Source organism: Podarcis gaigeae (genome assembly GCF_964106915.1).
Source record: "Podarcis gaigeae genome assembly, chromosome: 18".
Classification (NCBI taxonomy): Eukaryota; Metazoa; Chordata; class Lepidosauria; order Squamata; family Lacertidae; genus Podarcis; species Podarcis gaigeae.
The window spans coordinates 7,566,100-7,587,449 of NC_139696.1; the positions used below are offsets into that span (position 1 = coordinate 7,566,100).

Here is a 21,350-nt window from a genome sequence, read left to right on the forward strand (position 1 = left end):
CGCGTCTCCTCGTTTCTTTCCCCGCCCCCCGTCCTCTTTTCACCAATCAGCGTCGACGCTCCGTACAAAAAAACCCTCTCCTGACGTGCGCCGCCGGAGACGAGGAGCGCATGCGCGCCAAGCGACCCGGCGAAGCTTTTTCGGGCCGGCCTCTCGCCAGAAGAGGGGAGAGGCGGCGCATGCGCACAGAGGCGGCAAGCCAACCCGCCTTGGCCGCTTCCTCTTCCCGAGAAAGAGCGATGACGACTCGTGGCCACGCCCAGCCGGCTCTTAAAGAGATACTCACCCCCCCCCCCAAAAGGGAAAATAATTTGCGGGCAGCATTTAATTTGTGGTCATATTTAGGTTCGATTTAATCTCAGGAGAGGATTTTGTAGTGGCTAGGGTCGGTTTCAGTGGACGAACAGCAGTATGGTTATGGAGGCCCTCTGGGCATGTGCAGAGTGCATTTAAGAGGCCCACCAAGTAGCCACAATTTAAAAATAATTTGAAAGGCAGAATGTGAATCTAATGGATAAAACAACGCCACACACGCACTTTGGGGGAGGATAAGCTGAATCAGTAGAACATGAGAGTCTTAATCTCAGAGTCGTGGGTTCCAGTCCCACAGTGGGCAAAAGATTCCTTCATTGCGGGGGTTGGGGGTTGGGCTGGATGACCCCACGGGGTCTCTTCCAATTCTGTCATTCATCTTGGTTCCACTCTGTCGAAAATCCAATGTGGACTGATCGTTATCATCACCATAATCATTGATTAAATTTACCAGTCGGTTGTGACCCAAAGGTATCCAAGCAACTTACAGCAATATATATATTGTATGCATACATAATTTCAAAGGGGCAGAGGAAGCAGAGACCAAATTGCAAACATGCGCTGGATTATGGAGAAAGCTAGAGAGTTCCAGAAAGACATCTACTTCTGCTTCATTGACTATGCAAAAGCCTTTGACTGTGTCGACCAGAGCAAACTATGGCAAGTTCTTAAAGAAATGCATGATCACCTCATCTGTCTCCTGAGAAATCTCTATGTGGGAAAAGAAGCTACAGTTAGAACTGGATATGGAACGACTGATTGGTTCAAAATCGGGAAAGGAGTACAACAAGGCTGTATATTGCCTCCCTGCTTATTTAACTTATATGCATAATTCATCATGCGAAAGGCTGGGCTGGATGAATCCCTAGCCGGAATTAAGATTGCCGGAAGAAATATTAACAACCTCAGATATGCAGATGACACAACCTTGATGGCAGAAAGTGAGGAGGAATTAAAGAACCTCTTAATGAGGGTGAAAGAGGAGAGCGCAAAATATGGTTTGAAGCTCAACATCAAAAAAACGAAGATCATGGCGACTGGTCCCATCACCTCCTGGCAAATAAAAGGGGAAGAAATGGAAGCAGTGAGAGATTTTACTTTCTTGGGCTCCATGATCACTGCAGATGGTGACAGCAGCCACGAAATTAAAAGACGCCTGCTTCTTGGGAGAAAAGCAATGACAATCCTAGACAACATCTTAAAAAGCAGAGACATCACCTTACCAACAAAGGTCCGTATAGTTAAAGCCATGGTTTTCCCAGTAGTGATGTATGGAAGTGAGAGCTGGACCACAAAGAAGGCTGATCGCGAAAGAATGGATGCTTTTGAATTCAGGTGCTGGAGGAGACTCTTGAGAGTCCCATGGACTGCAAGAAGATCAGACTGATCCATTCTGAAGGAAATCAGCCCTGAGTGCTCACTGGAAGGACAGACCCTGAAGCTGAGGCTCCAAGACTTTAGCCACCTCATGAGAAGAGAAGACTCCCTGGAAAAGACCCTGATGTTGGGAAAGATGGAGGGCACAAGGAGAAGGGGGCGACAGAGGACGAGATGGTGGGACAGTGTTCTCGAAGTCAGCAGCATGAGTCTGACCAAACTGCAGGAGGCAGTGGAAGACAAGAGTGCCTGACATGCTCTAGTCCAGGGGGTCACGAAGAGGTGGACACAACTAAACGACTAAACAACTACTAACCTTAGGAGAGGGTTTTGTAGTGGCTAGGCTCAGATTCAGTGGACGAACAGCAATATGGTTAGGGAGGCCCTCTGGGCATGTGCAGAGTGTATTTAAGAGGCCCACCAAGTAGCCACAATTTAAAAATAATTTGAAAGGCAGGATGTGAATCTAATGGATAAAGCAACGACACACACCCACTTTGGGGGGGAGGGGATAAGCTGAATCGGTAGAACATGAGAGTCTTAATCTCAGGGTTCCAGCCCCACGGTGGGCAAAAGATTCCTGCAGTTCAGGGGGTTGGGCTGGATGACCCCATGGGGTCTCTTCCAACTCTATGATTCTGTCATTCATCTTGGTTCCACTCTGTCGAAAATCCCCTGTGGACTGATCATTATCGTCACCATAATCATTGATTAAATTTACCGGTCGCTTGTGACCCAAAGTTACCCAAGCAACTTACAGCAATACATATTTTATACATACATAATACGCTATGAAAGTGGGGGGGGGGGCAAAGCGGGAAAACTGTGCAATACACCAATGTCTTGTCAATTTATTTATTTGCCATATTACCCACCCTGCCTTGCATCACCAGTGTCAAGGGGTCTAGTAATGCCACAGTTTTCAGAATTCTGGAAAATTGGGAGAAGTGGCAAAAGAGGCAAAAATTATATAAAAAGCTGGTGCCTGTCAGGGGAAAGAAAATAAATAACAGATAACCACACGTGTTTACTATAAAGACAGCATTTCAGTTTTCTATAGATTTCAGATATTTGCTACAGCCTTTGGCTGTGGGCGTTGTATTTCTGTATTTTTTTAAATATAAGCCACACTGCACAGACATTTTTCCTGCCCCTCATAACAATCTAGCATAGCTTTTCTACCGCTGCCAGCTTGCAGACTGACTCTTCTTCCTTCAGCTCAGCACACCTTTGTGACACTGAATAAATCAGCAGTAATTTATGGATGCAAATGTTTCAGAAACTTCCTGCAGATTTTGGCTTGGAGGACGCAGCCTTGAGCTCATTGGAAGCCCAGAGCCTGCAAAGCTTGTTCGAAACTAGTTGGACATAGGGTTGCCATATATCAGAAAGTGAAAATCCAGACCAAAATGTTGTTGAGGTTTTAGAGCTTTCCCCCCCCCCCATATAAATCGCCAAAATTGCCATTTCCGATACGTCCGGATTTTCCCAGATGTATGGCAACCCTAGCTGCATATTCGAAGTGTCCAATAAAGAACTAAGTGCGGCTCATATTCATCCCTTTACAAATGAACTACAGTGGTACCTCGCAAGACGAATGCCTCGTAAGACGAAAAACTCGCAAGACGAAAGAGTTTTTCGTTTTTTGAGTTGCTTCTCAAGATGAATTTCCCTATGGGCTTGCTTCGCAAGACAAAAACGTCTTGCAAGTTTGTTTCCTTTTTCTTAAAACCGTTAATACCCAGGGAATCCGTGCTTCGCAAGACGAAAAATTCGCAAGACGAAAACCTGGCAGAACGAATTAATTTCGTCTTGCGAGGTACCACTCGTACAAACCGTTCATACAAACGATTATCAGCTGCTGTGCTGAATTATAAAATATACTTATGTAGCTTTAGAATGGCACACGGGTGGCGCTGTGGTTTAAACCACAGAGCCTAGGACTTGCCGATCAGAAGGTTGGTGGTTCGAATCCCCACAATGACGCGGTGAGCTCCCGTTGCTCGGTCCCTGCTCCTGCCCACCTAGCAGTTCGAAAGCACGTCAAAGTGCAAGTAGATAAATAGGTACCGCTCCGGTGGGAAGGTAAACGGTGTTTCTGTGCGCTGCTCTGGTTCACCCCACCCATCTGGCTGGGTTTCCCCAGCCACTCTGAGCGGCTCCCCATTGAATATTAAAAACACAATACAGCATTAAACATTAAAAGCTTCCCTAAAGAGGGCTGCCTTCAGATGTCTTTAAAAAACAATAATATTATTATTATATGGCTGTGTTTCAGTTCACATATAGTTTGAGAAAGTGTGAATTACGTAGATTTGCCTTTAAATGTGAATTGAATTCGTGCCCCACTCAGGCAAGGCGGGACCTCTACTTAACAGCAATTTTTAGATACTGATTTTATCAAGGGATTATTTGGGCATCCTGTTTTCGTGGGGTTTTGGCAGATTTTACTGACGTTGCCACACGCAGTTCTAGGAGACTTTGAGGCCAAAAGATGGGATTAGTAAAGGTAAAGGGACCCCTGACCATTAGGTCCACTCGTGGCCAACTCTGGGGTTGTGGAGCTCATCTCGCTTTATTGGCCAAGGGAGCCGTACAGCTTCCGGGTCATGTGGCCAGCAGTTCTAAGCCGCTTCTGGCGAACCAGAGCAGCGCACGGAAAGGCCGCTTACCTTCCCGCCGGAGTGGTACCTATTTATCTACTTGTACCTGGACCAGTGCTTGTCCCAGGGGGCAAGGTGCGAATCCCAGGGGGCGTGGTGTATGTCCCAGGGGGTGTGGCACTCATTGCAGGAGGTGTGGCGCGTGTCCCAGTGGCATAGCTGTCAACTTACAGATTTGAAAATAAGGGACCAGCAGCCTCGAAAATAAGGGATCGGCAGCCAAAATAAGGGATTTTCAGAGCACAGGTATGTCAACTTCTGAGCCCCTCCGAGCCAAAGGCAGAAAGCCCAGCCAGCAGCCAAACGAAGCCTCATGTGGTGGTTCCCACAGCGCAGCAACCCGGCAAAGGGGATGCAGCAAGGAAAACCACCGTCACCTCTCTGCTGGGAAGCGCTGAGCAAAGGCGAGTCCCCAGGCAACACGGCCAATTTGATTGGCACAAGGCATGCAAGCTCCACCCCCCCAGTCGTTCTTAGACTCCTTATTGGGTGAGCAACGCAGCCAAGCAACACAGTTGGAGCCTCCCTCCTCCTGGCCGGCAGGGAGTGAGGGAGAGGAGCTGCTTCCTTTGAAACCCGAGACGTCATCAATAAGGGACAGCAGTGGGACACAGGGCTGGGATAAGGGACCTTCCTGCCAAATAAGGGACAGTTGACAGCTATGCCCAGGGGGTGCGCCGCTGATCGGGGGTCGGCATTTTGTCACACACACCCCTTTTGAATGGCACCTGGGTTCATCCACCCCCCTCGCCCCCACCTCGGAACGCCCCCAGCCTGAAACCCTAGGGCAGGGTTCCCCAAACTTGACTGTTAATATTTGGGCAACTTTTCTGCTGTACTTTATTGGAAGGAGAAAGTTCTTTCCTTAATAACAATTTAAACAATTTATTTAACTAAAAAAAAGTAACATTATAGCATATGTATCCGTGCTTGTTAAATGATGTGATTAAACCTTTCTTAAAAAGAAGCTCAGACTGAGTTTTAGCACACATGAAAAACTTAAAGCAAATCTTTATTTCCTGATGAATAGCCTTTGGACCAGGTGCTCCGAATCTGGGTCCTCCAGCTGTTGTTGGACTACAACTCTCATCATCCCTAGTGAGCAGGACCAGTGGTCAGGGATGATGGGAACTGTAGTTCAAAAACAGCTGGAGACAAGGCATAGTTGAGTTAGAGGAACGTGATGTAGGGCAGATTTCTGCATTCCTGTTCTGTGCAGCTTCAATATCTGCAGCAGCCTCTTACTTTCCTGAATTTGGAATTTGCTCTGATATACTGTATTTTTCGCTCTATAAGACACACCAGACCACCTAGTTTTTGGAGGAGGAAAACAAGAAAAAAAATATTCTGGATCTCAAAAGCCAGAACAGCAAGAGGGATCGCTGCGGAATGAAAGCAGCAATCCCTCTTGCTGTTCTGGCTTCTGTGATAGCTGCGCAGCCTGCATTCGCCCCATAAGACGCACACACACTTCCCCTTACTTTTTAGGAGGGAAAAAGTGAGTCTTATAGAGCAAAAAATATGGTATTTTAGGAATTACTCCTTAGCTTGCCAGCTGTCCTGAGCACAGCCATTGCAGATAATAATAATAATAATAATAATAATAATAATAATAATAATTTGTACCCTGCCCATCTGGCTGGGTTTCCCCAGCCACTCTGGGTGGCTTTCAACAAAGACCAAAAATACACAAAAATGTCACACATTTAAAACTTCCCTGAACAGGGCTGCCTTCAGATGTCTTTTAAAAATAGGATAGCTGCTTATTTCCTTGACATCTGATGGGAGGGCATTCCACAGGGGGGTGCCACTACCGAGAAGGCCCTCTGCCTGGTTCCCTGTAGCTTTGCTTCTCGCATTGAGGGAACCGCCAGAAGGCCCTCGGCACTGGACCTCAGTGTCCGGGCAGAACGATGGGGGTGGAGACGCTCCTTCAGGTATACTGGGCCGGATGCAGAAGGGCAGGATTAAAGCGAAAACAAAAATCCTAATGAAAGGAAATAAAAACGGTTCCTCTTTTGTTTTCCTAGACCCTCCTGTGACCCCCTCCCTGACCCCCCCCCCCCGTCTCCTCCAGCTGCCGCCAACCTGTTGGTAAACCCAGCTCAGAATTCCTGTATCCCGAGCGGATTAATCAATGTATTTATTAGGCTTAGATGCCAAATCCTGCTAAAGCTAAGTCTTTGCCAGATAAACAGGCTGCTTTGCGGAGGCAGCCCGTTTGTGAAAACACAATTAGCAAACCCTGTAATCTGCACTAATTACAAGCCCAGCCCTCGGGAGACGCTTCTGTTTCCGCCGCTGCCCCAACGCAGCTCCTGGACCTTGCTGGACTTCCAGGACCAGGGAAGATGAGCTGAGATCAAGGGCGCCCCAAGTTGCGTCCGCCATGGAAAGGGCAGAGGCAGAGGTCCAGAGGAAACCTAATGTCTCCTTCACCATTGACTACCTCCTTTTTGAGAACAGGAAACCACCACGCAGGGACCTAGAACAGAGGGGCAAGGAAGGAAGGGCAGAAGGGAGAGGCGTCGCAGAGACAGAGCAACCTGGACCTCACGCACCTCCAGATCTCCTGGACAAACCCAACCAGTCTTACATCGCCCTTATTTCGACCGCCATCCTCTCCTCGCCGGAGAAGAAGCTTTTGCTGTCCGATATCTACCAGTGGATTATGGATAAATACCCGTACTTCAAAAACAAGGTGAGTTACACCAACAGGTAGCTTGGAGAACATGGGCAGAGAGGTCCTCACCTTGAACTACTTTTCAGACTCACCCAACCTAGAACCCTCGTCCATTGAGCAAGCCAACTTGGTGGGCGAGGACATGGCTGGTTTCTTTCCAGGGTACATTGGCCGAGAGTCATAGGACCCCCAGAGGAAGCTGCCTTTTCCCAGCACAGACCATCGGTCCATCTAAGCTCAGTATTGTCCATGGTACTTGGCTGCATCTCTCCAGGTTTTTGGGCCAGAGCCCTACCTGCTAAGGATTGATGGTGGGAACTTCTGCATGCAAAGTAGATGTTCCACCACCGAATTGCGGCCCTTGCCTTATACAGTCCTGCTAGTTGGCAGGTCTCCGAGAACAGTCCTCTGTTTGAAGAGGAAAGGTTGTCCCGTTCCAGTCCAGTTAAGAGATAAAAAAAACTTATAAGGTTCATGAAGTGGTCCATCGACACAGTCCCACAGAAGGCTGAGGAAGCATAGTCACCATCCCCTGCACTATGACGAGGTTTAATGGGTTGTATCCTACCAGATTTAGGTTTGATGAGGCCCTAAGCCAGTGTTTTTCAACGACTGTTCCGCGGCACACTAGTGTGCTGCGAGATGTTGCCTGGTGCGCCGTGGGAAAAATTGAAAAATTTAAAAATAAAGTATTTTATAATTTTTCATATTTCTGTTTACTTACTATTTCATAATAAAGTAATTATAAAATACTTTCTTTGTGTTTATTTGATTCCTATTCAAGAGAATTACTTTATATATAGTCAATATAGGCACAGAGTTAAATTTTTTAACATTTTCTAATGGTGCTGTGCCTCGTGATTTTTTTTCATGAAACAAGTGTGCCTTTGCCCAAAAAAGGTTGAAAAACACTGCCCTAAGCTACTGAAGGTAATGGGGCCCTTTATATGTCCAGCTGTCCTTTGTCAACAACAAATTGTCGCTGTTTTTGTGTGTTGAATATACCGTATTTTTTGCTCTATAAGACTCTCTTTTTCCCTCCTAAAAAGTAAGGGGAAATGTCTGTGAGTCTTATGGAGCGAACGCAGGTTGCACAGCTATCCCAGAAGCCAGAACAGCAAGAGGGATTGCTGCTTTCACTGCGCAGCGATCCCTCTTGCTGTTCTGGCTTCTGAGATTCAGAATATTTTTTTTCTTGTATTCCTCCTTCAAAAACTAGGTGCGTCTTGTGATCTGGTGTGCCTTATAGAGCGAAAAATACAGTATGCTATATGGTAATTTACGGACCTAATAGGTATCTAAAGCCATTTGCACATAACAAAATATTTAATTTATCAAAGTAATTGTTGAACTGAAATACAATTGGGAATAAGTATATTAACAGTGAAATATAATCAAGAAGAAGTATATTAACAGTGAAATATAATTAAGAAGAAGTATATTTTGGGGAGGACCCCAAGAGAGTGGAGCCCAAAGCTTTAGCTTGTTTAGCTTACATGTAAATCTGGCACTGTATCCAACACTAGTCCTGCTGAAATTAATGGATCTAGATTAGCCATGTTCATTGATTTCAACGGATCTAATACCATTGGATTCCACCCAATTCACTGTTTTCCGTTTCGAGTTCTTATTTCCAAATGTGCATGCAAAATATATGCAAATCAGCACCCTCTTTCCCCCCCCCCTTTTGGCGATACGTAAGTGGCCATCCTTTTCATGAGACTGGGACGTCGGACGCCAGTGACATAATTTATTGGCCTATTTAACGCCCAGTTCTCTTCTCACTCTGTCTGGGGATATCTCAGCAGAAATCCCTAGGGCTCGGGACAGAAGCTCAAAACATTATAGGAGAGTCCTGCCAAACAGTGGTAACTCCCAAGCAGCTCTGCTGCAGAGGGTACAAATTTACTTTCCTGTTGTTGCTGTTCTTTAGTCGTTTAGTCGTGTCCGACTCTTCGTGACCCCCTGGACCAGAGCACGCCAGGCACTTCTGTCTTCCACTGCCTCCTGCAGTTTGGTCAAACTCATGTTAGCTTCGAGAACACTGTCCCACCATCTCGTCCTCTGTCGTCCCCTTCTCCTTGTGCCCTCCATCTTTCCCAACATCAGGGTCTTTTCCAGGGAGTCTTCTCTTCTCATGAAGTGGCCAAAGTCTTGGAGCCTCAGCTTCAGGATCTGTTCTTCCAGTGAGCACTCAGGGCTGATTTCCTTCAGAATGGAGAGGTTTGATCTTCTTGCAGTCCATGGGACTCTCAAGAGTCTTCTCCAGCAGAATTAATTCTAAAGCATCCATTCCTCGGCGATCAGCCTTCTTTATGGTCCAGCTCTCACTTCCATACATCACTACTGGGAAAACCACAGCTTTTACTATACGGACCTTTGTTGGCAAGGCGATGTCTCTACTTTTTACTTTCCTATCTACTCCCTTTTTTGAGCTTCTGACTTGCAAACATTAAGTCTAGAGAGCATCCCTTTGCTAGGCTTGCGGGGAGAAAGTTGATTCCCTCTGCAATTTAACAAACAACTACAAAACTCCCACCGTTTTGAGCCGAAACAGAGTTATCCTTTGAAATCCGTGCTTCTCCAGATTCCGTGGTGCAAAGATACATGCCTTAGAGGAAAGGGTGCGTAAATTCATGAAAATAACACAGAAAGATGTATTATATTAGGAGGAGCTGCTGGCAAAAGTTTGTACTGCAGTCTAAACAGCATCATCCAAAATGTTGTTCGTTCGGAGAAAATTGCACTGAAATGGTAACGGATTTTCCTGAGGACTTTATTCTTGGAAATTGCGGCGGAATTCAAGGGTAGGAGGGAATTAGAAGCTGAGAGGAACACAAACTGACAGATATGACCGTGGCAAGTTCTGGGGCCACTCTGATGACCCAAGGATCACAAGTTGACCTTGAGGAGCAGTGGAGTGTTAAGTTGTGGGTTGACATAGCAGACGGCACAGCGATTTCTCCAAGTAGCTCTTTATTTTGTAAGCTGGAATAGAACTGACTGCAAACAGCTCAGCCGGCCTGCTTTTATAGGCAGCCGGCTGTCAACATTGTAGCAACAACAGCCCAGAGTTTCCCGCCTAAAATAACTGACGTGGACCTGAGTGAAAACTATCTACAGACCTGAGTGAAAACTATATACAGTATCCCCCTGCTGGCCCAGGGTGAAACTTCACTACATAACATGGAGCACTAGTATCAATCAATCTTCATTATGGTCCAGAGACCCAACAAATTGTTACAAATCAATACACAATTCATACAGCCTACCTCCAGGTTAATCAAGCATTTTGTTTAGAATATAGGGCTCATTTGGCCTTGCAACCATCGATAAAACCTTTGCCACTGCTAACATTCTAGCATTTGTCCAGTCTTCCAGTAGGAACCTGACATAGTGAGCCTCTGATTTTCCCGGGAAAGGTACCAACAAGGCTAGTATCAGTTCAGCCCTGGCTTGCTCATATTTCGCACAATGCAACAAAATATGTTTTATGGAATTGATGTCTTGAGCACACGAGCAAAGTCTGTCCTGGTAGGGAACTCCTCTCAACCTGCCATCCAACACTGCAGAAGGAAAGACGTTTAGTCTGGCTTTGGTGAAAAGCCTTCGATAGTTTGGTACTGTCAGGTTTTTAATGTAAGATGTTAGCTTAAAGACATGCCCATATTGAACTCCTACTGCCAGCGGACTACAGGCTGCGTGTGATCGAGATCGCAAGGCACTGTGGGAACACTAATAATATTTCAAGAGTTGGCAACGAAGCTTCAAGTGGCTATTAAACCAAAAGCTCGCCACCGATTTATCTCAGTTGCCACCTGCGGGAAGTTTTGAGGGTAAATAGGGGACTGAAACACGCATGCTACTTCCGACAAGTAAAAATCAGATTAAAGTAAATAAACAAGGTTTTTGATTGATAATAAAGACATTGGCTGATTGTACAAACAAGGTTTGGAGTTAGGTTATTATTGTTGTTGCTTGTTTTATTAAATTTGTATCTTGCCCTTCATCCGAAGATCCCAGGACGGTTCGCAACAGAAACAAGAATACAAAGCACATAATAAAACAAAAACAACAAACCAATCCCACAAAGAACATTTAAAAAGCCGTAGAATGTTAATCAGCTGAAGGCCTGGGCGAAGAGAAACGTTTTGGTTTTTTTAATTTATTAAATTGTTATTTAATATTTGTTTATTAAATCGGTTAAATCATTACATTGAATAGTGGGATCTGCAACAAAATGTTGCAGTCTGGAGTTCTCCTGTTCAGCGTGCCAGCCAGCCAGCCGTGCCCTATTCTGGATTCTCCATTCCCACCCACCCACCCCGCTTCCCCCTCCTCATTTACCACCCACCACCACAACAACCCTGTGAGGTAGGTTAGCCTGAGAGTGATTGACAAGGTCACACCGTGAACAGCATGACCCAAGTCAGAGCAAACCGGCCAACCAGTCCCCAAAATGCAAATGAAACAGAGATGCCTTCAATAAACACCATAAAGACATGATACCCAAGACCAGAAAGCATTTAGATTAGATATGGAAGCGATGGAAATCAATCAATGAAATTTTATTATATTATTATTTTCATATTGAGATATTTGTAGAATAAACATGGAAGAAATTCTTCCAACTTTTCTTCTCCTTTTCTCTTTTTTCCCTTTTTCTTCTTTTGTTCCTTTTTTCGTATATATATATGTGCTTCTTTGAAATATATACTGTATGTATGTATTTGCAATATTTTGTTTATATTTTGGGCTTTTTAAAAAAATAATATTTATTAAGGTTTTAAAGGTTACAAAAAGAAAAAATAATAACATCATATTAAACAACATCAAAAACAACACACCATAAGAAAAGAAAAAGAAAATACAAAAACAGAAAAATAAAGTCCATTAAAAAAAATAACACATCAAATCTTCCCATAACTTATATTTCGTTAGCTTGTTTCCTTTACCTCCTCACACCTCCCTTTTTTGTATTCCAGTTCGGTTAACTTTTCCAATTTTTGTCCTGTAATTTATCTTAATATGATATAACTTTACTTCCCCTCGTTTCACCAATTAACAGTCTATTTCTTCCTAATCCTTTATAACATTTCTGCTAAAACCACATCAGTTTATTCCAACATCTTTATTTTGTTTATATTTTGTAACAATTATGATGCATAAATTAAAATGTTAATTAAAAAAATTAATTAATTAAAAAAAATTAATTTTTAATTAAAATAAAAAAGGAACTACTAGTTCAAGTTTAACAGATCCCCAAAGGAACTAGTTCAAGTTTGGGTTTAACAGGTCCCCAGAGGAACTAATTCCAGTTCATGCTGGTCCCTTTACAAAATGAACTAGTTCGATTCCCAGCCAGTTCAATTCAAGTTCATCCAAACAATCCTCAGCCGAGTTTTCCCCCTCAGCATTCAGAATGTTATACGCTGTTGTGCTAAATAATAAAATATACTTAAGACTAAAGGGGGGGGGGTCAGAAGACGCACACCTTGGAATGCAAATGGTTTAATTTAACCCCCCCCCAAAAAACCCATGATCTTTAAACTCAAAAGTCCAAAGGGTCTAGAGAGTAAAATGGGCTTGAAGATTACTGTATTTTCCGCTCTATAAGACTCACCAGACCACAAGACGCACCTAGTTTTTGGAGGAGGAAAACAAGAAAAAAAAACATTCTGAATCTCAGAAGCCAGAACAGCAAGAGGGATCGCTGCGCAGTGAAAGCAGCAATCCCTCTTGCTGTTCTGGCTTCTGGGATAGCTGTGCAGCCTGCATTCGCTCCATAAGACGCACACACATTTCCCCTTGCTTTTTAGGAGGGAAAAAGTCTTATAGAGCAAAAAATACGGTAACTAGAATTTGCTAAAGTCCTACCCCAAAATGAATTTAAAGGGGAAGCCCTCTGCACATACTCATAGGTTAGGCTCGTTTTAAATATTGCTACACATGTTCCAGAGCTATAGCCCCGATCCTGCCATTTCCGCAAGCCTTTGGCCCTGTCACACCTTGCACAAATGAAAAATCTTCCTTGGCTCACTTCCTTGGCCTCCTCCAGCCACCTAAGTCACTTCAATAACAGAGACGGCACCCAGAGAGAAAAACAAATCCTTAGGTCTTCAAAGTAGATAAGAAGGTTGGATTCCAGGTGGAAAAATCGAAACTAGAGACAGAATTGTTAGAACCAAAAAGTAAATTACTTTCGAGAATGTATAACCTGCTGCTTAAATGGAATACTCAGGATGAGACAGTCAAATCCGCCATGATAAAGTGGGCGCAGGATTTGGGGCATAACATTATGTTTGAAGACTGGGAAAGGTTATGGAACACCGGAATGAAATTTACGGCATGTAGTGCCTTGAAGGAAAACATTATGAAAATGATATACCGGTGGTACATGACCCCAGTCAAGCTTGCTAAGATATATCACCTGTCTAATAATAAATGCTGGAAATGTAAAGAGGGGGAAGGGACATTCTTTCACCTCTGGTGGACCTGCCCGAAAGTGAAGGCCTTCTGGGAAATGATTCATAATGAACTAAAAAAGGTACTGAGATTTACCTTACCTAAGAAACCAGAGGCCTTCCTTCTGGGCATGGTGGACCGGAGAGTGTTTAAGAAGGACAGAACTTTTTTTATGTATGCTACTACAGCAGCAAGGATTCTGATTGCAAAATATTGGAAGACACAAGATTTATCCACACTGGAGGAATGGCACACGCAGTTGATGGACTACATGGAACTGGCCGAAATGACTGGCAGAATCCGAGACTTGGGAGAAGAAACATTCGAGGAGGATTGGAGAAAGTTTAAAGACTATTTGCAAAAACATTATAAGTTGTATGAATGTTAAAAAACGCACCCTCTAGGAAATTCTAGTTTCAGTAATGTTAAATTAAAGAAATGGAAATTAAGGTACAAGGAGTCAGAGATAGAATAATGAAACAACTTTATTGTGTTAAAATGAAAATGTACATGATTTGGGTTATATTACATTTGAAATTGGGTAACATGATAAAAAAGAAGATATAATAAGTATTGAAACAAGTTAACAAATTGCAGACGTTATGCATCACAGAGAATGCAGGGTTGGGAGGACGTGGGGAAGTCCAACAGATTTGGAAAAAGGAGTAAGAAAAATTTGTAACCTTTCTTCTTTATTTTTGCAATACGTTCTTTATTCTTTTTTCTGTATTATATAAAACTAATAAAAAAATATTATATAAAAAAAAGAACTCTTCACTGAGGACAGCTGAAGAAAAGCAGTGCCATCATTCCAAGCCTTGTTCATAGCAGGGAGACGTTCAGCCAAACATACAGAGGCAAAATTCCCTCCTGCCATTCTGCCTGGTTGCTAAGCAAAACCTCCGCCACCCGGCAACCCCCGTTTTTACCGGCAGCAGAGTGAACCCTTCAGTGGCAATTCTTGTATGCAACGGCAGCGGCTCATATACTTGTGGCCAAGGGATGGAAAGATCACGAGGCTCCAAAAATAACAGATTGGCAAATCAAATTACAGGAATTGGTGGAGACGGCTCAACTGACTAGTAAACTCAGAAGAAACTCAAAGCAAAAATTTGCGGAAAAATGGGATGTTTATAGGAGATATGTTCAAAAATACAATAATAGTTTTGACTAGCATTCGAGTGATAAAGGAACTCAAAGGAGGTGGACAACAATTACGGATTTATTATGTTTTCAGAATGTATTAGAAAAATTATATAGAAAGGTTGATTGTTTTGTGTACATTCAAATGTAAGATAAAATATATGCAAAGGGACTTGACAGGAAGTCAAAGTTGAAGAAAAAAATTTGGAAGATAAAAGGGAAAAAGTATTTACTTTCATTATTATCATTTTGTGTGCGGGTGTGTGGGTGTGGGTGTCTGCACATATGTGTGTTGTTGTACGCAATGTTTGGGAGGAAATAAGACGGTAAATAACAAGTAAACTAAATATCGATGTATGTAATTTTTATTTCTTAATGATATTTAGTGGTAGTACGGCTGTATTATTTTTTTTGTAGCATAAAATCATTCAATAAAAATTATTTTTTAAAAACAAACCCCTTCGGTGGCAAACTGAATGATCCCACAACACCCCTCTTTTCCCTTTTTTTTTTACGTGCAGGAGAAGAGTTGGCGCAACAGCGTGAGGCACAACCTGTCGTTGAACGAGTGCTTCATCAAAGCGGGCCGCAGCGACAACGGAAAAGGCCATTACTGGGCCATCCACCCGGCCAACTTGGAAGACTTCTCCAAGGGAGATTACCACCGTCGGAGAGCCCGGCGAAGAATCCGCAGGTGAGAGAAATCCCCGCGGCTTTGACGCTGCTCTTGCGCATAGCTGTCAACCGTCCCTTATTTGGCAGGAAAGTCCCTTATAGCAGCCCTGTGTCCCGCTGCTGTCCCTTATTGATGACGTCCCGGGTTTCAAAGGAAGCAGCTCCTCTCCCTCCCTCCCTGCCGGCCAGGGAGGAGGGAGGCTCCAACTGTGTTGCTTGGCTGCGTTGCTCACCCAATAAGGAGTCTAAGAACGACTGGGGGGGTGGAGCTTGCATGCCTTGTGCCAATCAAATTGGCCGTGTTGCCTGGGGACTCGCCTTTGCTCAGCGCTTCCCAGCAGAGAGGTGACGGTGGTTTTCCTTGCTGCATCCCCTTTGCCGGGTTGCTGCGCTGTGGGAACCACCGCTTGAGGCTTCGTTTGGCTGCTGGCTGGGCTTTCTGCCTTTGGCTCGGAGGGGCTCAGAAGTTGAACATACCTGTGCTCTGAAAATCCCTTATTTTGGCTGCGGATCCCTTATTTTCGAGGCTGCTGGTCCCTTATTTTCAAATCTGTAAGTTGACAGCTATGCTCTTGCACCAAACAAATCCTCCATTTATCCCTCCCCCCAGTTCTCCATGCGCCATATGCAGAATGAGCCCTTCTCATCCTATGCTTTAATGGGCTCTGTTAACCCTCCAGTGCCCATGAAAAGGATAAGACCTTTAGCCCTCTGGCTGACCTCAGCTTGACCTCCCCAAAACCAAAAGGAAGACCTGCTCTCCTGTCTTGCTTTTTCCCTTCAGGGTTGGGTAAGAAAAAGCGAGGGCCATTCAGTCCTGGCGCCAAGGTCTGTTATCACGCAGGCCTATGGCCCAGCAGAGGCCGAGTCGTGTCCACCCACTGCCCGGCATTTACAGGACATTTAAATAATAATAATTTATTATTTATACCCCACCCATCTGGCTGGGTTTCCCCAGTCACTCTGGGCGGCTTCCAACAAAACACTAAAATACAATAACCTATTAAACAGTAAAAGCTTCCCTAAACAGGGCTGCCTTCAGATGTCTTCTAAAAGTTTGGTAGTTACCGTATTTTTTGTTCTATAAGACTCACTTTTTCCCTCCTAAAAAGTAAGGGGAAATGTGTGTGCGTCTTATGGAGCGAATGCAGGCTGCGCATCGATCCCTCTTGCTGTTCTGGCTTCTGAGATTCAGAATCCCCCCCCCCCTTGTTTTCCTCCTCCAAAAACTAGAGCGAAAAATACGGTATTTTTTTCTTTGACATGTGATGGGAGGGCGTTCCACAGGGCGGGCGCCACTACCGAGAAGGCCCTCTGCCTGGTTCCCTGTAACTTGGCTTCTCGCAGTGAGGGAACCACCAGAAGACCCTCGGAGCTGGACCTCAGTGTCCGGGCAGAACGATGGGGGTAGAGACGCTCCTTCAGGTCTACTGGGCCGAGGCCGTTTAGGGCTTTGAAGGTCAGCACCAACACTTTGAATTGTGCTCGGAAACATACTGGGAGCCAGTGTAGATATTTCAAGACCGGTGTTATATGGTTCTGGCAGCCGCTCCCAGGCACCAGTCTAGCTGCCATGTTCTGGATTAGTTGTTGTTTCCGGGTCACCTTCAAAGGTAGCCCCACGTAGAGTGCACTGCAGTAGTCCAAGCGGGAGATAACTAGAGCATACACCACTCTGGCGAGACAGTCTGCGGACAGGGAGGGTCTCAGCCTGCGTACCAGATGGAGCTGATAAACAGCTGCCCTGGACACAGAATTGACCTGTGCCTCCATGGACAGCTGTGAGTCCAGAATGACAGGCAGCTTTCTGCAAAGATTCCTGGGGTCTGTCGTTTGTTAAGGATGCTGTGAACTGTAGCTCTGCGAAGGGGAAAGTACGATTCCCATTCTTCTTTGGGTGCAGGTCCTGTGCTTTAAATGTGGGCTGTGGATATGACCCATGGTGTTCTTCTTTAATTATAATTTTATAATAATATTATTTGTACCCCATTCATCTGACGGGGTTTCCCCAGTCCCTCTTGGGTGGCTTCCAACATATACAAAAACAGAATAAAACATTAAACCAGGGGTCAGCAAACTTTTTCAGCAGGGGGCCGGTCCACTGTCCCTCAGACCTTGTGGGGGCCAGACTATATTTTGAAGGGGGGGGGGAATGAACGAATTCCTATGCCCCACAACTAACCCAAAGATGCATTTTAAATAAAAGCACACATTCTACTCATGTAAAAACACCAGGCAGGCCTCACAAATAACCCAGAGATGCATTTTAAATAAAAGGGCACATTCTATTCATGTAAAAACATGCTGATTCCTGGACCGCTTGTGGGCCGGATTTAGAAGGCAATTGGGCCGGATATGGCCCCCGGGCCTTAGTTTGCCTACCCATGCATTAAACATTTAAAGGTTTCTCTATACAGGGTTGCCTTCAGGTGTCTTCTAAAGGTTATGTAGTTACTCATCTCCTTGACATCTGACGGAAGGGCATTCCCAGGGTGGGCGCCACCACCGAGAAGGCCCTCTGCCTGGTTCTCTGTAACTTTACTTCTTTCAGTAAGGGAACCACCAGAAAGCCCTCAGAGCTGGACCTCAGAGTTTGGGCTGGACGATGGGGGTGGAGACGCTCCTTCAGGTCTACAGGGTCAAGGCTGTTTTAGGGCTTTAAAGGTCAGCACCAACACTTTGAACGGTGCTTTGAAACGTACTGGGAGCCAGTGTAGGTTTTTCAGGACTGGTGTTATATGGTCTTGGCAGCCACTCCCAGTCACCAGTCTGGCAACTGCATTCTGGATTAGTTGTTGTTTCTGAGACACCTTCAAAGGTAGCCCCACGTAGAGCGCATGGCAGTAGTCCAAGTGGGAGATAACCATTAATCCACAGCAAACGCTTAAAGTACATGCTTTCTCCCAAAGAATCCTGGGAACCGCTATTATAAATAGCAGTGTGGCGTAGCAGTTAGAGCATGGGTAGGAAAACTAAGGCCCAGGGGCCAGATGCAGCCCAGTTGCCTTCTAAATCCGGCCCGCAGACGGTCTGGGAATCAGCTTGTTTTTACACAAGTAGAATGTGTCCTTCTATTTAAAATGCATCTCTGGGTTATTTGTGGGGTATAGGAATTCGTTTTCTTCTTCCCCCCCCCCCAAAATATAGTCCGGCCCCCCACAAGCTCTGAGGGACAGAGGACCGGCCCCCAGCTGAAAACGTTTGCTGACCCCCAGCTTAGAGGGTCGGAACAGGAACAGGGTTCAAATCTCCACTTCATTGAGGAGAAAGGAGAACGATGTAAGCCACCTTGAACTCTATGGGAGAAAAAGTTGGGGTAGAAACACAATGAATGTTTCTATGAAAACTTGGGAAACAATCAATCTCTTTTATTATCAATCTGCGGGAAAAGGGCAGAGAGTGAAACTTTTAATCTCACGGTGTTCCTCTTGGGCAGCAGATTAATGCATTGCAGAGCGTTGGACCAGATGGCAATTCTATGTTTCTATGAAATAGCGTATAAATAAATACAGCGGTACCTTGGTTCTCAAACTTAATCCGTTCCGGAAGTCCTTTCCAAAACCAAGGCATGTTTTCCCAAATAAAGTAATGCAAATGCAAAATGGATTAATCCATTCCAGACTTTTAAAAACAACAACTTGGCATTAAGTTTACTATCTGACGAGACCACAGATACACCAAATGAAAGCAGTAAACAATGTACTGCAGTCACACAATCAATCGATCAGCAGCAGTCCATGCAGTCACAAAAAAGACGCAAAAACGGAAATGCAAAATAAATAGCAAATACAGACACTCAAAACGGAAGTGTGACGCTCAAAACGGAGCACGTTCGGTTTCCGAAAAACGTTGGCAAACCGGAACACTTACTTCCGGGTTTACAGTGTTTGGGTTCCAAGTTGAGTACCAAGGAGTTTGAGAACCAAGGGACCACTGTAGATATAAACACAAAGCTGTCCCACCAAGGGCCTGTTTCCTGTGAATGTGAATTTTGGTCCTCCTCTTCCTTCCAGGATGGCGGTGAACTTTGGCTACTACCACCCATATGCTTTCTATGGACTCAGCTGCTGCTCCCCGGGGCGCTACTGCCTCTGCTGCCCTCCATATGCCCATGCCGGCCTCCCTGGCATGACTCCACCTTGCCCGCCCGGGCTGCCTCCTCTCCTCCTGCCCTCGGCTGTCTCCTGGCCTCATCCTTTCTTCTCCGGAGGAGGGAAGGAGAAATCCCAGGCTGAGAAGAGGCTGAACTGGGCAGCCTGGAGCAGACCACAGCTGCAGATCGCGCCCGTCCTGGCCCACGCTAATCCGTGACGCCTTCTCCTGCTTGGGTCCACCAGCAGCTTCTGCATCAGAGATGGTGGATGGAAAAGACAATATTTTTAGGTGCTGCTTCTCTGGAGGAGGCCTGGGCTGAAAGGTTCTCCTGTCTATCCAGCCCTCAATATTCTTCCCAGGCCATGCTGTCGGAGAGAGAGGTTTGGAGGAGATATTCCTACTCTCCAGAGTTAAGCATAATGGTGATTGCTCCCAGCATGTTAAAACTTGGTTAGATTTGCATCTGCCCTTGCCCATCTTTAAACAAAAATTCCTCACAAAAAAAGGCTTAGGCTAGAATAAATCACAGGCGCTTAACTTTGCAACAACAACAAAATTGAATGTTTTACTCACAGAGTCCCCAGATATCTCCATCTGCTGGCAGTGAAATGAATAATAATAAAAAAAAGTTTTCAAATGAATTAAATGGGGAAAGCACATGGTTTCCTTACGAAAAAGGATCGCAAACTTTTGGTTAGCAAAGATGCAGACTGTAAAATCTCATTTGTTAAGAGTTTCACTTCACTTTGCTTGTAAAAGAGGAGAAGGAGGAGCCAGAGGCTGCTGAGAGCCTAAGCCACTCCCACGTGGGTAACTTGAGTGCAGGGTTCCAGTTAACCCTTTCATGCATGCAAGTCAGTAACTGTAAATTGCAACATGCACATCCCCGCTGTTGGCCACACACACCCTGACTTGGCCACACCTCACACTGGCCGTGCTCTGCAGCCCCTTCAGATCCCTTTTCCTGGCTGGAATATGTCATTGAACTAGGATTGTGCTTCTTCCTTGCCTAGAGAAAGGATGGAAAGGGGTTTGTGAGGTGTGCATGCATAAACTAGTGTTGTGCCCTGACCGCTTCAGAAAACAGGCTGCTTCCATGCGAGATTCATTCAGCTCAGGGTCTATCCCGGTCTGCTTTGTTCTCCCACAAATCACTATTGGGCAGTGTTTTGACAGAAGTAACTACCAAGCCTCCAGAATGGATAGAGCAAATTACATATAAACAAGGCTCAGGGCCTTTTTGTGCTGAGAGCCTTTAAAAAAAAACAAACACCTAAATTTTTGATCAAATTTTTGAAATTTGCAGGCAAAGTTAACCCTTCCGACGGTAATGTTTTCTCAGCAATTGGTTTGGGAATTGCAAACGAGAGAGAGGTAAGGAACTTGCAGAGAAATAAATAAGTTTGGGGGCTTTTGTGCTTCTAGATACCATGAAAGCTGGGGTGGGGGAGTGGGAGAATTAAAAGTTATTTGCTTGCTGGAGGAATTCATTCCCTCTCATTATGAGCCTGATGAGCAGCCACAACATAGCTCCCTGTCCACTATCTCCCCCAAACTGGTCCAGTCAAAGCAACGGGTGTGACTGGCATCCGTTGATTTTTCAATTCATGCTCGTCAGTTGACCCCATTGATTTCAATTGCTCTGCTCTGAATATAGCTTAAGTCAGGTACAACCCCAAGTATTGCATTAAAAATAAATACCGTATTTTTCGCTCTATAAGACACACCAGACCACAAGAGGCACCTAGGTTTTGGAGGAGGAGAACAAGAAAAAAAATATTCTGAATCTCAGAAGCCAGAACAGCAAGAGAGATCGCTGTGCAGTGAAAGCAGCAATCCCTCTTGCTGTTCTGGCTTCTGGGATAGCTGCGCAGCCTGCATTCGCTCCATAAGACGCACACACATTTCCCCTTACTTTTTAGGAGGGAAAAAGTGAG

The 21,350-nt window shown here is 45.0% G+C and overlaps 3 protein-coding genes across 3 annotated transcripts in view; all 3 read left to right on the plus strand.

Annotated features, from left to right (window-relative positions):
• Window positions 1-21,350, plus strand: part of TNFAIP8L1 (TNF alpha induced protein 8 like 1) — a 222,375-nt gene that overhangs the window by 198,797 nt on the left and 2,228 nt on the right. The gene's annotated exons all lie outside the window — the stretch shown is intronic.
• Window positions 1-21,350, plus strand: part of LOC310835758 (protein-lysine 6-oxidase-like) — a 390,424-nt gene that overhangs the window by 128,403 nt on the left and 240,671 nt on the right. The gene's annotated exons all lie outside the window — the stretch shown is intronic.
• On the plus strand, window positions 169-19,993 carry LOC310835770 (uncharacterized protein). The gene is made up of 4 exons (XM_083720732.1): window positions 169-345; window positions 6,383-7,053; window positions 15,165-15,337; window positions 19,332-19,993. Exons 2-4 carry the CDS (start codon window positions 6,742-6,744, stop codon window positions 19,627-19,629), a joined length of 783 nt encoding a protein of 260 aa, XP_083576858.1. The 5' UTR covers window positions 169-345; window positions 6,383-6,741; the 3' UTR covers window positions 19,630-19,993.

Coding starts and splice junctions, on each gene's coding strand:
- LOC310835770 (XM_083720732.1), top strand. CDS start 6,742: ATGGAAAGGGCAGAGGCAGAGGTCCAGAGGAAACCTAATGTCTCCTTC. Junction 7,054..15,164: donor ACCCGTACTTCAAAAACAAG/GTGAGTTACACC, acceptor TTTTACGTGCAG/GAGAAGAGTTGGCGCAACAG. Junction 15,338..19,331: donor GCCCGGCGAAGAATCCGCAG/GTGAGAGAAATC, acceptor TCTTCCTTCCAG/GATGGCGGTGAACTTTGGCT.